The 15,262-nt window shown below is 33.4% G+C and overlaps 2 protein-coding genes across 2 annotated transcripts in view; one reads left to right on the forward strand and one right to left on the reverse strand.

Moving 5' to 3' along the window:
* Positions 1-9,953, forward strand: part of crm (cramped chromatin regulator) — a 29,032-nt gene extending 19,079 nt beyond the window's left edge. The window contains exon 5 of the mRNA XM_072528702.1: positions 1,085-9,953. Coding sequence (XP_072384803.1) covers positions 1,085-1,626 — 542 coding nt within the window. The 3' untranslated portion in view covers positions 1,627-9,953. The remainder of the gene's footprint in view (positions 1-1,084) is intronic.
* A 2,288-nt stretch (positions 9,954-12,241) lies between these two features.
* Positions 12,242-13,526, reverse strand: LOC140438095 (zinc transporter ZIP1-like). Its single transcript, XM_072527811.1, has 2 exons — positions 13,430-13,526; positions 12,242-13,379 (listed from the first exon to the last, which is right to left on the reverse strand). The coding sequence occupies exons 1-2, from the start codon at positions 13,504-13,506 to the stop codon at positions 12,389-12,391; spliced, it is 1,068 nt and encodes a 355-aa protein (XP_072383912.1). The 5' UTR covers positions 13,507-13,526; the 3' UTR covers positions 12,242-12,388.
* Between the last annotated feature and the right edge of the window lie 1,736 nt (positions 13,527-15,262).

Here is a 15,262-nt window from a genome sequence, read left to right on the forward strand (position 1 = left end):
TTTTCTTCGGCGTTTCTAGCTCTATCTCTGTTATTTGGAATAGATGCTAACATTTTGGTTTTTTCCTCGTTTATTTTAAGGCCCATATTTTGTGCGGCTGTCAAGAAGGTGGAAGTCATCTCTTTAAGTCCTCGTGTAGTACGTGCGATCAAATCCAGATCGTCAGCGTAAGCCATAATCTGCGTTGATTTATTAAAGATTGTTCCCCTATTGTGTAACTCGGCATCTCTTATAGTCTTTTCTAACGCTATATTAAAGAGAAGGCCCGCCAGCGGGTCTCCCTGCCGTAACCCTGCATATGTTTCAAACGCTTGTGACATATCGCCTTGTATTTGCACTCTGCAGATCACTTTACTCATAGTTGTTTTTACGAGCCTTATTAATTTATGGGGAATGTTAAGTTCATTCATGGCTTCGTATAATTTACCTCTTAGGACGCTATCATACGCTGACTTAAAGTCCACAAAGAGATGGAACGTGTCAATATTAAATTCATTGGTTTTTTCTAAGATTTGACGTAGCACAAAAATCTGGTCAATTGTTGACCTACCTGGCCTAAAACCGCTTTGATACTCACCAAGGATTTCTTCCACGTACGTACTTAAACGGCTGTACAGGGTGTTGGAGAATATTTTGTACATTGTATTCAGAAGAGTTATACCCCTATAATTTTTACATTCCAACAAATCTCCCTTTTTGTGCAGTGGACATATGATTCCAGCGCACCATTCCTCTGGCATTTGTTCTTCTTCCCAGACTTTGACTATTATGTTGTGAATTTGGTGCATAATGCTGTTACCTCCATGTTTGATGAGCTCTGCGGGGATACAATCCACTCCTGGGGACTTGCTGCTGCTTCAATGTCTTCTTTTATTCTAGTCCAGTAAGCGTCTGTATATGTCTGGACTTCTATCCATTGTTGAGACTATATCTGTCACACTAGCAAACTCGACTCAGTTCAACTATAAAACTTAGTGAATTTAATAGTATTGTCTCTAATATCATTAATCTGAGGCACAAGTTCGATTGTCTTAACCGTGAATATATTTTCTACAGTAAATTTACATTTTTCATATTTTCTTAGGCCGTCGCCCCCGTTCTAAACAAGTGGTGGTGGAACGTAAACTACCGCTCCTGCCGAACAATGTCGAAAGTGGTCATCAGATCGTCAGGATGAATATAATATCAAAAGAAGAACCGAAGTTTGTACCGACTCTAATAGAGCCCAAAGCTGTTGTTACTACGACCAATCTTTTCATTCCACAAGTACAGGAACCGTGTACCTCGACCTCTACCTCAAATTTAGCCGTAAGATCTGACCTAATGTTGGCTGAGACACTAAAGCCAGAATTGGATATGGAACCTTCGAGTCCGTCTAGAATCCTGAAAGAAGCCGAGAACTGGATAAATTCGGAAGTAGGAGATTATTCTTTGAGTAGTTTGTTAGGTCATTTGGAATCTCCCATGAAATCTGGTTCTAACATCATCAACGAAGATTCTAGGATGTCACAAGACGTGGATGCGCAGTTGCATTCGATGATGACACAGAACAGTATAGACTTTTCGGCAAATTTTGCCGACTTAGCAGCTGAGGTGGCGAGAGATGCGAAGTGTGAACTTGGGTAAAGGTTTTTTATATCACTATATGTCACTATGTAAATACAACACCGGTCAGGTAAGGTCTACATCTTATAAAGCACATCATATATTTTATTTTATAAAGTTTTTTATTTGTGTAACTTTAATATATCGTATCTGTTACTTCTAAAATATATATAAAGGTGCACAATTTATATAAATAACTTATTTATAGCTGCTAAGTACCTTCGTTACATGTGTAAGAGCGAGACCAATATGTTGATGTCACAAGCCCGCCCCAATATGGCCGCCGCCAGTAATTCGCCTAACGTCGAAGGAATCTACATTATCGACCGTCCTAGTTCAACTTTTATCCGCTAGTTGTCATTAGTCATCCGTCAGTTTTAAATCAACATTAATTTATAAATTATTTAGCTGTCAAATATTTTTTTCATCTGTCATATTTTACATATATATGACCATATTGTCATCAGTAAACTTGTAAATAAACAGATGACAGCTCTTGTAATAAAAAAATTCATTTGAACATAAGTTAATTTAATAATCTCTTAAAGTGTCTCAAAAATTAAAAAATGAATATAGTAATGAGCTATAATCTCGTAAAAACGTAAAACTTTTCGTTTCTGCCTAAAATATGAAATAATGACGAATAACGTTCTTTTAATAGAAGAACAATACATTACTTTTCAATATATATTAATTGATATACAAAAAGAAATACTTAAATTATTTAAGTTACAAAACGTAATATATACCTAGATACTTCTGTAATTAAACGTAAAAAAATGAATAGTCAATAATAAAACTTAATTGTACTCACATTAATATTTCAATGACATTCCTAGGAAATATCTGATCCGACCAAAACAGGTGGATTTCGGTAGTATTTAAAAGAGCCGAAGATTGGTGCTCTCAGAAATTCCTTCATACCTCGTCGGCAAATAACCAGATGTTAATTTGCCCTCTTGACAAAAATTAAAAAAAGGTCTGTGAGTGTGTAACGGCATTAAGTGAATTGCCAGTTGGAGTCTATAAATATACAAAAAATAAAAAAACGGGTCTGCCGGTAGAAGTTATACTTCTATACATCCGTTTGCCGTTACAAATTTATATGGGAGTCAATCTGCACAATGATTACATATTTAATGCTATAGGTAAGAGAGAGCAAAAAGAGAAAAAGAATTAGGTATATAGGTATATGGTGCATCGTTTGCTATATATAAACATTTGACCTGTAATAGGAGTATAGTAAATGAAGGATTATATCAATATTTTAATGAAAATACATATTTTTATTTTCATATATGTATAAAAGGAGTTGAATGCAAAAAAAAATTTTTACACATACTCTGCAGTAAAATTCATTGTTTATTTTGTTATTAATATAAAAATTACAGTACATAATTCAATATAATAATACAATACAAATTAAAATGCAATATTCAAAAGTGTTTAAAACTGCCAATATACATAACTTACTTTACGAAGATAAAAATAAAAAACCAACAACTCGGATTATGTTGTAAATTTTCATTTTATTTTAAAATTTAGCATTTTTGCGTATATTACATATATTTAATAACATTAACGTGAGGTTTTTAAATATTTTAAAAATAAAAAAGGAAATTCATATTGGGATTCGAACTCACGTACACCAGCGTATGAACCAAACACGTAAAAGATTTGCCAATTAGACATGATACTAACGGATTTCAAAATTGACAGTTGTCTGTCATACAGTGATTATTTTGAAATACAAAAGCCTAAAATAATTATGAACATTTAATAAATAATACAAAACATATCACATAAATAATAATATTAATATATATTATATTATATATATAATATATATAATATAATATATTTATAATATTAAATATATATACAAAAGGAACATTTTTATTCTGGAGAGAGGAAGAGAGAGAAAATATATCTTATGTCTCTCTCTTACTCATTATCTTACATATGTAATGGTTTCACAGATTCACTCCCGTGCAAATTTCCAACGCCGACCGTGCGTATAGAAGTATAACTTCAAAAAGGATCTCTTAATATTGAAATTAAATAGCAAAGCAAAGGATGATCAACTTGCTACATAATATGTGAGTAAGCAAAACTTTAAACAACGATAATATCAACGTCTGAATGCATATCGATTGGAGACATAAAACTGACTGTGAACTGAAATCGGGCCTGGCATTTCTTTTATAACCTCCCAAAAGCTAAATAATTTTCGGGTAGTGATATACAGTTTTATAGCATTGGTCTCACGAGAAAATCTTACCATTTTTAGCTTTAATTATGACCAAAATAAAATTTTAAAAAGGGGAATTCAAGTACACATACTTGTCCATACATCGTGTGCCGTACACATACATGTACTCGTCTAATACAACCTCTTTAATGAAGATATATGCTTACGAAAAGCGAATGATCCTGTTTTTCCCTTGGTCTCTATTTTATTAGTAATTTTTTTGCCTTTTTTGTGTTATTTGTCTTTTTTTTTCTTACTTTTAAATTGATTTTATTCCTTCTTTATCTATTAATTATTTCGCTATAATATGGTGCGTTGTCAATTACAGTAAAAGCTGGTGCTTCTTAACTACGACATAATTTTGACTACCAAATTTTAATGCGAAACGTGTGCTTTATAAGATTTGGATATTTTGATATTTTTCCACTGTAGAAAGAAAAATTTAATATTGATACAATTAGTGTACAGGAATGGTATGTATTCAACATAAATGTATTATTATTTTCAAGTTAGTCTTAGCGGTTTCGGTATTAGATTGTTTTGGTTCCGTTTGAAATATTACTAGATTTTTACTGTGAAATGGTCGTGCTGCCAATAGCTATACAAATTCGAGAATTGTTCGATAATTACGTGATTTAAAGCAGAGTTTCACCTGCACTCCAATCCAAAACTGAACGGAAATGGTGGTTATCTACGTTTATTTCATTCGTTTCAAAGGTATTGAAGTGCCATTAATACAGTGACGATGAATCGGTAAAAAACAATAACGATGTTTCAGGCAACAGTTGATTGGACTTTGATCAAATCGGCTGAACGAAACCTTGCAGCTAATCGGCTTGAAGGACCATGGACAATGGTTGGACTCGGAATAAAAGTGTTTATAAGATGTTAAGATCGCGTTGTTGCCAAACAATCTTCGTATTTCGTAAAATAATCTACTAAATATGATTAAATGTACAAAAAATCTTATATAATAGTCTGGGGTCATTTTAAATGTGATGAGTAGTAAAACATGTTCTATTTATTAACGTATTGAGTGATAGCTGTGTAGACTACATTACTGGATTATTTTAACATTCTAAATATAGTAGGAGGTATCAATATATATGACCCTCGGATATTAAGAAAAAAATATTGTTTACTGCTGTGGGATCCACATGTAAAATAAAACAGTTTTTTTTAAATACCGGGAACATTTTAGTGGAACATCACAAATTAAAATGTCACTCAAATGTCAACTTTTTAATCACGTTTTAACAGTTTTTTTACTTTATATACTTTATTCAATGTGGTTTTGAAACTATTTCCTTGTGGCATGTTTTATTCTGAATATGTTATACCTACGTGAAATAAACCGCAATTAATTGTAGTAAAAATAAAATTTTTTGTTTTGATTTAACATTTGACAGGAATTTTTTTTTTTAAAACGATGTCCGGGTTGGAAGTGGAAACGCCAAAACTAAGTAATTTTTATTACAATTGATGGTGGTTTACTCTACCTATAACATATATGTTTTTTTGTTTTCAAATTTTGGAAGACTTTTACATTTATGAAATATATTTTTTTTAATACTTGTATGTCGGGCAATTTGATTAAGTTTTTTTTTTAATTACTGGATGTATATGTTGTACTCAATAACCTAATTCGGCCATTGCCGAAATGTATACCCACAACGCGTTTTGAATTTCGTTTATTTCTCACATTGCGTTTCGGGTATTTTTGACGTGCAAAGAACGCGTTGTGGATAAAATGCGAAGACCCACAATGCGAAACTACGAAAACCGTTAGACACACACGACGATTATGGGCAATACAAATACCCACAAAGCGAAACTTCTAATTTTATTTAAAAAATGTAAATAAAAAAACGTTGTCAAGAAGCGTAAAACGTCTTATCTTGGACACATATTTAGACACGACAGGTATAACTTCCTTCAGCTTATTATAGAAGGGAAAATAGAAGGCAGACGCGGCCCGGGTAGACGACAAATGACCTGGCTGCGCAACATCAAAGATTGGACAGGATTAGACTTTCAAAGTTTAATAAGGAAAGCCCAAAATAGGAAAGACTTTGCAGAGGTCATCGCCAACCTTCGCTAAGAAGACGGCACCTAAAGAAGAAGAAAAAAACGTTAATAAAAATGATGACTATAAAGATGAAAATGATGCTAAATGATGTATATAAAAATACAAATACCCACATAACGAATCTTCTAATTTTATTTAAAAAGTGCAGATAAAAATAAGTTTTAAACACAAATATTTTGAGAACCAAATTTTTTTTATTTATTTTTGCATGTCAGCGATCCATGACACTTATATCGTTTGTTCCTTTGTTTACAGGAACATTTATTGTCGCCACAAAACCTTTTACAGTTGCCTCTGAGAAAACCTTCACCAGAACTTCTGGATGACATATTTTCTGCAGTTCTCAAGGGTATTTTCTTACTACTAATATCATTTGATTCAAACATGAACTGCGAATCGGTTTGAAAGAGTTCATTTCTTGAAAATAATCTATCCAGTGGTCCATTCTCAGTACCAGAGTAATCAGAGTTTGTACAAGCCATCATTATTAATTTCAGAAACAATGGCTAATACATTTCTTGGAGTCAATCGGCCTCTATCAACATTCGACACTCGAATCAAACCATCCATCCCATCCAATGGCACTAGGGAAGACTTCGTCTTCCCATCTCTTTTTAGGTCTTCCAACAGGTCTTTTTCCCTGCATTCTTGCATTTAGTAATTTTTTGGGGATTCTATTCTCATGCATGCGTACCACCTGCCCTACCCACCGTAATCTCTGCAGTTTAGTATATTGTGCTAGAGTTGGTTCGCTATATTGCTCGTATATTTCTCTATTATACCTAATTCGCCAGTTGTTTTCACTTATGGCCCAGTATCCTACGTAATATTTTTCTTTCAAACACATCTAATGCATTGGCAGATTTCTGTGTCACCACCCATGTTTCACAACCATAACTTACTATGGGCCTGATTATTGTTTTATAGACCCGGAGTTTTGTTTTCTGGTGTACGTCTCGCGATTTGAATATGTGGCCCATCGCGAAATAGGCTTTATTTGCCAGCATATAAGCCTTCTATTTATTTCCGGTTCTTCTTCATTGCTTGCGACCAGATTCATTCCTAGGTATGTGAATCTATTCACATGTTCTATATCGTCAATAAAGTGTTGTTGCGCCGGTTTATTTGATCTGGTTTGTATGAGTAGTTTTGTTTTATTTGTATTTATTGCTAGCCCTACTGCTTCTGCACTCTGTTTCAACTCAACGTAGGTTTCTTCCGCTGCATTTACTGTTCTGCTCATTATGTTTATATCATCTGCGTATGCTGCTAATTGGGTAGATTTGTTTGTATCTTATTTCCGCTCACCGTCAACCGTCTAATTACATATTCAAGAACAAGATTAAAGTCTGAACAAGTCCGTCGCCTTGTTTCAGTCCTTGCGTTATCGTAAACGCATCAGTGATCTGTCCCTGAATACATACCTGTGCTTCTGTTTCATTGTCATTTGCACTAGTATTAATTTTGACGGTATGCCAAATTCTTCCAATATATTAGGTAGAATTGTTCTATCTATTGAATCATAGGCTTGTTTAAAATCTACAAAGAGATTGTAAACGTCCATGTCATATTCCCATGCTTTGGCTGGTATTTGGTTTAACTGTAAATAGTTGGTCAATGGTAGATCTATTTTGCCTAAACCCTGGTTGATATTCCCCGATGATTTTTTCCGTGAGAGGTTGGAGTCTTCGATTAATGATGTTTGTGAGTATTTTGTATTCGGAACGAAGTAAAGAGATGCCTCTATAATTCTGACACAACAGTTTGTGTCCTTTTTTATGAATAGGGCAGATTATACTTTTCTTCCATTGTTGGGGGATTTCTTCTTCTATCCATATCTCTCGTATTAGCTGGTACATCTGTTGTGTCAAATTCCTTCCTCCTTGCTTGAGTAGTCCTGCCGGTATTTTATCTATTCCCGGTGCTTTATGGCTTTTTTGTATGTGGACTGCCGTTTGGAGCTCCTCTAGCGTTGGGGGTCTAGTTAATTCATTTTCTTCTCCATCTTCCCCCAGTTCTTGTTGTTGTACCTCCTGCCGTGCCTGCTGCCTCTGTTGTTGTAATGGTGATTGTGTCTATTTGTTTAGTAATTCCTTAAAATATGTCATCCAGGTTCTCTTAATTTCGTCCATATCGCTAGTGATTTCACCCTTCTTATTTTTGCAGAGGCTAGTCTTCGGTTTGTATCCCTGTCTTAGATGTTTGATAAATTGGTATGCACTACGTGTTTCGTTTTCCTTAAACTTCCTCTCTATGTTTAGTATCCGTTGGTTTTCGTACTTTATCTGTTTTTGCCTGCACAGTTTATCTGCTCTTCATCTTTTGTTCTCAAGTTCTGTTTTTCTCTCTCTAGTACGTCTAAGTATATAACTTTTATGAGCTTCATTTCTTTCCTGTATAGCTTGTTTGCATTCTTCATCGAACCATGTTTCTTCTCTCCGGTGTGTCTTTGTTCCTAGGACTTATTTCGCTGTGTTGAGTATGATACTGCTCGAATCAAAACATTAGTCCCTTTTTTTAAAGGAGCAAATCAGTTATTTGACTCACATATCATCTTTGATGCGTGAACTCTAATCATTTTATGTGATTCTTCTCTCTCATTCAATATTCTCTTACTTCTTTGGGTTAACTGGTCATTGAAATTGCCGTCAACTTTGCCTTCTTGTATATTTGGTGCATCTTTATTATTTTTAATCAGGATATTATTGTCCAGGATTTCTAAAGATTCATTCATATATTTGTCTTGATTCTCTAAATTCTCTTGGCAGGGTTCTACACTGTTGCTTTCTTCCCCATTTTCTAAATTATCATCAGCATGTTCGTTTTCCATGCTATTTAATAAGTCTTCTTCAGTTTGTGGTTTATCTAGGACATCTTTCATCGCCTATATTTATGTGGGCTGTATGCATAATATCAAATAATTGCTCACGATGAACAAAAAATTTGATTTCCTCTTCGTTAGTGTCTATTTTGGCTCAGATATATTTTCTCCAGTGTTTAATAATTCATATTGATTGAGTCCTCGATAATGTTTAGATAATAGTCCTTTTCCGAATCTTCGCAATTCTTGTGCTTCTTTAACCTCATAAATTAGTGTTTTATAGTTGCCTTCTAAAAGTAGCGTAGACCTAAGACTTGGCTCCACGTAAAGTTTATTCGAACCATCCTCGAATTTCTTTTTAAGGTTTTCGATTGATTCTCTCATTGTATTAGAAATTATCAGGAACTACACTGAATAAAACTCGTGTTAACGGTAAGATTCGATATGCGATTTCTGTATTTCCTTTTGTGGGTATTTATAATGACCATAAAGCGAAATTCGTCGTGTGTTTCGCCGACGGCCTTCATAGTTTCGCATTGTGGGTTATTGTAATTTATCCATAACGCGTTCTGTGCATGTCAAAAATACCCGAAACGCGAAGTGAGAAATAAACGAAATTCACAACGCGTTGTGGGTTTAAATTTCGGTCATTGGTCAAATTCGGATATTGAGTACAGCATTTGCACACCGATTTTAACTCAGTTTTACAAATATATCTTTGTTAATCTAGTGGTTAAAGAGTTTTTGCATCGAAGACGTTAAGAATCGTGGAGTGAAATTGAAAGTTGAGAAATGACTCGCGATGTGTCACGCAAATGTATTACTTTTTCTAGGTTATGTATTACTATTGTCTTAAAACACACTAAATTCATTCACAACACTAAATTCGTTTGATTACTTTTAAGAATTATTTAATGTTTTATTTGAGAACAAAATTCCGCAAAGGAATTTTGGAATATTTTCACGCAAAGATTCTTTAATGGCTAGATTGCAAAATATTAATAATTATTGTATAGGTTAGTGTTTCTCATTATTTATTTATTTACATTTTAATATTAACCTGTTGGTAGTGTAATGAAATTGATTGTTGTTTTGTTTTTTTTTTTGTCTTTTTGTCGTATTCGTTATGATTACTTGAGTTTTATATAAAAATGTGATACAAATTTTGTTTGAAATAAATTTCATTATCAAAACCGTCTTTTTATTATTAATAAGCAAGTTCACATATAGGTACATTATGTTTCCTAACCTAACATTTTTTTTACGCGAGTGAAGAAAACTCTTTTAAATGCACTGTGCATACAGTACCGGATGGTATTTTTGGATTTCTACACTTCTTTTTTGTACTCACAGGTCATATTCAGAAAAGCCTTATGGGAAAGAAAAGAGGGAATAAGAATTGGTGGAGAAATCATAAACACCATGAGATTTGCAGATGACACGGTAATTATGGCTGAGAGTATAGAAGAACTACAAACTTTACTAGATGCAATAAATAGTGAATGCATTCAAATGGGACTTGACATCAACACAGATAAGACCAAATTTATGATAGTATCAAGGAGTCCAATAAATAATGAACAACTAACTCTTGGTGGACAGCAAATTAATAGAGAGAGTGACAAAATATAAATATCTGGGAGCTTACATCAACACAGAATTAGATCCAGACCAAGAGATCCGGGTACGAATAGAAATGGCAAGGGCAGCGTTCTTAAAATTCAAACAATTGTTCTGTGACAAAAATTTGAATACTGCGCTGAGACTGAGGTTTGTTGAATGTTACGTCTGGTCGCAACTATTGCACGGGGTAGAAACTTGGACACTAAAAGCGCAAATAGTTAAAAAGATTGAAGCCTTTGAACTTTGGATATACCGGAGAATGTTGAGAATCCCATGGACTGCCAGGGTCACCAATGAGGAAGTGCTGAGAAGGATGGGTCGAGACAAAAAATTGTTGAGAACGATAAAAGTACCTAAGACTGCATACCTTGGACACATACTAAGAAATAATAAATATAGACTTCTGCAGGTCATCATGCAGGGTAGAGTCGATGGCAAAAAGGGAATAGGTAGAAAGAGGAAGTCATGGCTGCGAAATATTCGAGACTGGACAAACATGACTGTAGACGAATTATTCCACGTTGCAAAAGACAGAGAAGCTTTTAAAAATGTGGTCGCCAACCTCCGTTGGGGACGGCATAGGAAGAAGAAGACTACGTCTTTAGTAGGATATGGTGGAAAACCAATGTGGTAGTATTTTAGCATGTCTCCTCTACTTTCTCATCGCATCTACTTTATTTTGCTACTTTTTTATGAATATTAAAACTCATCATGTTGTTATATTTCAATAGAATGTCTTCAGTAGGCTTACTCTTCAGTCTGAAAGCACTTACCGAGGCCGTGAAACGTTATCAAGGTAATCTCCTAATCAGAACCAAATTCTATATTGAATGTATTGAAGAAACAAGAATTCCTCGAAATTTGAAGAATTGGAGAACACGGCTAGTGTTAATACCAAAACCAGGAAAAACTGAACTGATGCCAAACGCATTCGGATGCCTATGTCTTATAGATGCTATATGTAAATTATAAATGGTGAAGAACAGTACTTGGAATCCGGAGAGAATATCCAAACATCAGTATGGATTTTGAAAACGACGCTTAACCATCCAAGCTGGCCAGAAAGTGATAGATCTGGCCTTGAAAACTACTCTACCCTATCTCTCGCATAAAATGCCTTCGAACACATTTGCCATTTTTAAGCTTTTTTATTGTTTTTCGATCATAATAAACTTTCCTCCCTTTCACAACATCGGAAAAATACCACACTAGTTTATTTAGGTTCACCATATCGGTTTTTCTTGTTGTTACCCTTCTGATTCTGGTACATTTCGTGTTACATGTGATTATAAGGATCATTAGAAAAGCAGATCTCAATATTAGCAGAAATAAAGCAGTCGTCGTGTATTTTATTTTTAAATACTCTCAAACATTCAAACCATAACTATATAAATTAATGATAAAAATTTTACACGTGGAAAGTTTATTGCATGTTTAATCCATTATTTGGATATTCTAACTTTTATACTAGAAAATAACTGCAAATACATGCCTAATTAATGTAGCTATATAAAAACTGGTAAATAATGCACACTATTTAGAAATGTAGGTATTGATATATACTTAGAGCGATATAATACACTTCTCAACAATTGAAGTGGATATTATGAAAATGTGTATATTATTTTTTATTCATAAGGTCAAAGAGAAAAATGAAGTGATAAAAATAAATATCTATTTTTACTTCGTATTTTCATACAGATGAACCGCAAGAAAGAAATCCTTTAAGAAAAAAAAATAAAAAATAAACAAAAATTGTAAAATTAACAACAAGAAGATAATGAATAACAGCGGGGATAAAACGCATCCATTTGACTCCCCTTTGAATGTAACATTCCTTGGTTAATCCCAATGCCTTTGGTTCTTAGTATGTTTAAAAGCATTCTATGTTGCACCCTATCGAAAGCCGCATATAAATTATATAAAGAGGCTCAAATATTTATGTAGGAATAGTTTCAGATCAGTATATAAATAAATACATCTAGTCTATGTAATAAGTCTAATATATATTTAATATATCTATTATTGAAACTCCTAACATCATAATAAACCCAAGCAAAACAGCCCCAAATTGTTTTAGACCACTCCTTTTGTCACCTTGTAAAAGCTCGAAATATACAACATACAGTAGAGTCCCTGCAGCTAATCCTTGCATTATTACAGATACCAAGGTAGCAGTATTATCAATTTTACTAACTAATATTCCTATACCTATTCCAGCTGCACTTACAAATGAAAATATAAATACATAAATAATAACTAAGTACGTTTTTATAGCAGATATCACTAATTCCATACCTATACAAAATGATATCACAAATTTGTGAGCACTGATAGCTGCAAACATATACCAAACATTACGGGGAGAGTTTTCCAAACCCACAGCAAGACCCTCGAATAGTTCGTGTATACAAAGGGCTAGAGTTATTAACAAACCTCTAATAATCGCTGCTGTGGTATGTTCAGTTATCAAATATGAGTCTCTAGATGTATCAACTTGTTGCTCTGTACACGAAGCTTCCACTGTTTCAAGTCCTCTAGAAATACTTGTCTTTAATGCTACTTCTATTATGTCCCGAGAATTTGAAACTGCCTTACAAGTAAGCATATACGTACGCACAAACTCTTCTATTAAGTACATCATAAAGAAACCGGCGCACAACAATAGCTCTGCGTACGGTACCTCAATTCCTGGAGTTACATTAAGAGCGGTAAAGTTTTTATTTATCTCTGGTAACATGTGTATGAATGTCGTGCATAAAAGAACACCACCTCCGATACCAAGAGTTATTTTAACGAAAGAGGTAGTCGTTGGATTGGAGCTCCAATTAAACCATTGATTTAACTTTATTGGTAACATTCCTACAATAAAGGAAGCGAGGAATAGTACGCACATTGCAGTTATCTTGGCTGTTGTAGCTTTTCCGCTGGTGTTTTTTTGATTGTCTGTATTGCGACTGTGCAGTAAAATCCTCGATGGAAACATTTTCCTAAAAAGGGAACTTTAATAAAAATAAATGATTTTTAAGAAAATGTGTACCTTAAAAAAAGATTCTGATTGTGAAAGCATTTCTTAAAAAAATCTGTTTTCCTTAATATTTGTATATAAACTGACATTCGTTATGACTGCATTGTTTATATTAGTGTCAATGATACACTGTCAAGTTTCAAAAAACTTCTACTTATTAACATATTATAAATTCTTCCCTCTGCGTCATTAAATTTGCAGACAATATTTTCAGAATGTCAACGACTTGTCGCTGAATCCAAAAATGTCTAAAACGAAAATAGAAAAATATGAATAGTAGTACTTACCCTTAAACAAAAATGCATAATTGACTTAATTCTGGAAAGAAATCAAAAAAATTATAGAAACGTGCCACTAATCTAAAATAAACCTGAGACTGAGGTTTGTTGAATGTTACGTCTGGTCCCAACTATTGTACGGGGTAAAAACATGGACGTTAAAAGCGCAAATAGCTAAGAAGCTTGAAGCCTTTAAACTTTGGATATACCGGAGAATGTTGATAATTCCATGGACTGCCAGGGTTAAAAATGAGGAAGTGCTGAGAAGGATGGGTCGAGACAAAAAATTGTTGAGAATAATAAAAGTACGCAAGACTGCATACCTTGGACACATACTAAGGAATGATAAATATAGTCTTCTGTAAGTCATTATGCAGGGTAGAGTCGATGGTAAAAAGGGAATAGGTAGAAAGAGGAAGTCATGGCTGCGAAATATTCGAGACTGGACAAACATGACTGTAGACGAATTATTCCACGTTACAAAAGACAGAGAAACTTTTAGAAATGTGGTCGCCAACCTCCGTTAATGGGGACGGGATAGGAAGAAGAAGAAGATTTCTATTTCAAACTTCTACCTTTTATAAATAAATGGTCTGTTCCCCATCGTTGCTGCACATTTCTGGCTCATAAGTCAGCAACCATTTATTTGTATGTAAAATTTACGGGTTGATCTCATATAACCAGTTATACATGTTGATTAATTATCTAATTTGATCTGAATTTTTTTGAAGTTTTCTTTAGGAACATTTCCGAGCTGGAAAGACTACAAATACAGCGTTTCCAATTCCGCAACGGTATCTAATTAGCAGAACATTTTCTAAACGGACAAAGCTGTAAACAGTGCTAAGGTTTTTTTTAACCGTAAGTTCATTATCTGCCTGAATGAATCAATAGATAAACAATAACAACTAGAATCTATAATATATAAGATATTGTAAATATTTAAAATATCTTTTTCATAGATAGATATTGTAAATATTTAGATAACACTATTAATGCTACTACACAGGTGTAATAAATATATGAAAGGTGTATTTATAGATAATAATTTTCCAGACACCTTGATGCATGGTAAAAAACATAGTAATTATGAATAATATATGTTATCTTTTATCATTGTTACATTTAAATGAAATTACTAAATTTCCTGAAACACAGTTTTATGGATTAATTATATTTATACATTGTAAACGGAATCTTGTTTTCTTTTTTTGAAAATCTTTTATAAATAACTGTTATCACTTATCACATAAAATATACAAAAATCGACGAAAATAATCTTCCTGCCGGGACAAAGACACTGTTGCCATGTGCAAACTGCTCCAAAAAGTTACTGATCAATTGCTTAAATGGTCTTTAGTACTTTAGTGAGTGGCTTTAAGTTTTGTGTTAAAAAGACAAAATTGATTAAGTTCTCTCGCAAGATAGCTAGTACTGTAAATCCTAAAATAAATATACACTTTTCCAAGAAATTAACGCACCACTTTGAAATATTAAAATATTTTATTAGCGTTAATAAAAATTTCCAGTGTAATGTTATAGTTTGCAAGCCCCTTGTATATGCTAT

Source organism: Diabrotica undecimpunctata, chromosome 4 (assembly GCF_040954645.1).
Source record: "Diabrotica undecimpunctata isolate CICGRU chromosome 4, icDiaUnde3, whole genome shotgun sequence".
Lineage (NCBI taxonomy): Eukaryota > Metazoa > Arthropoda > Insecta > Coleoptera > Chrysomelidae > Diabrotica > Diabrotica undecimpunctata.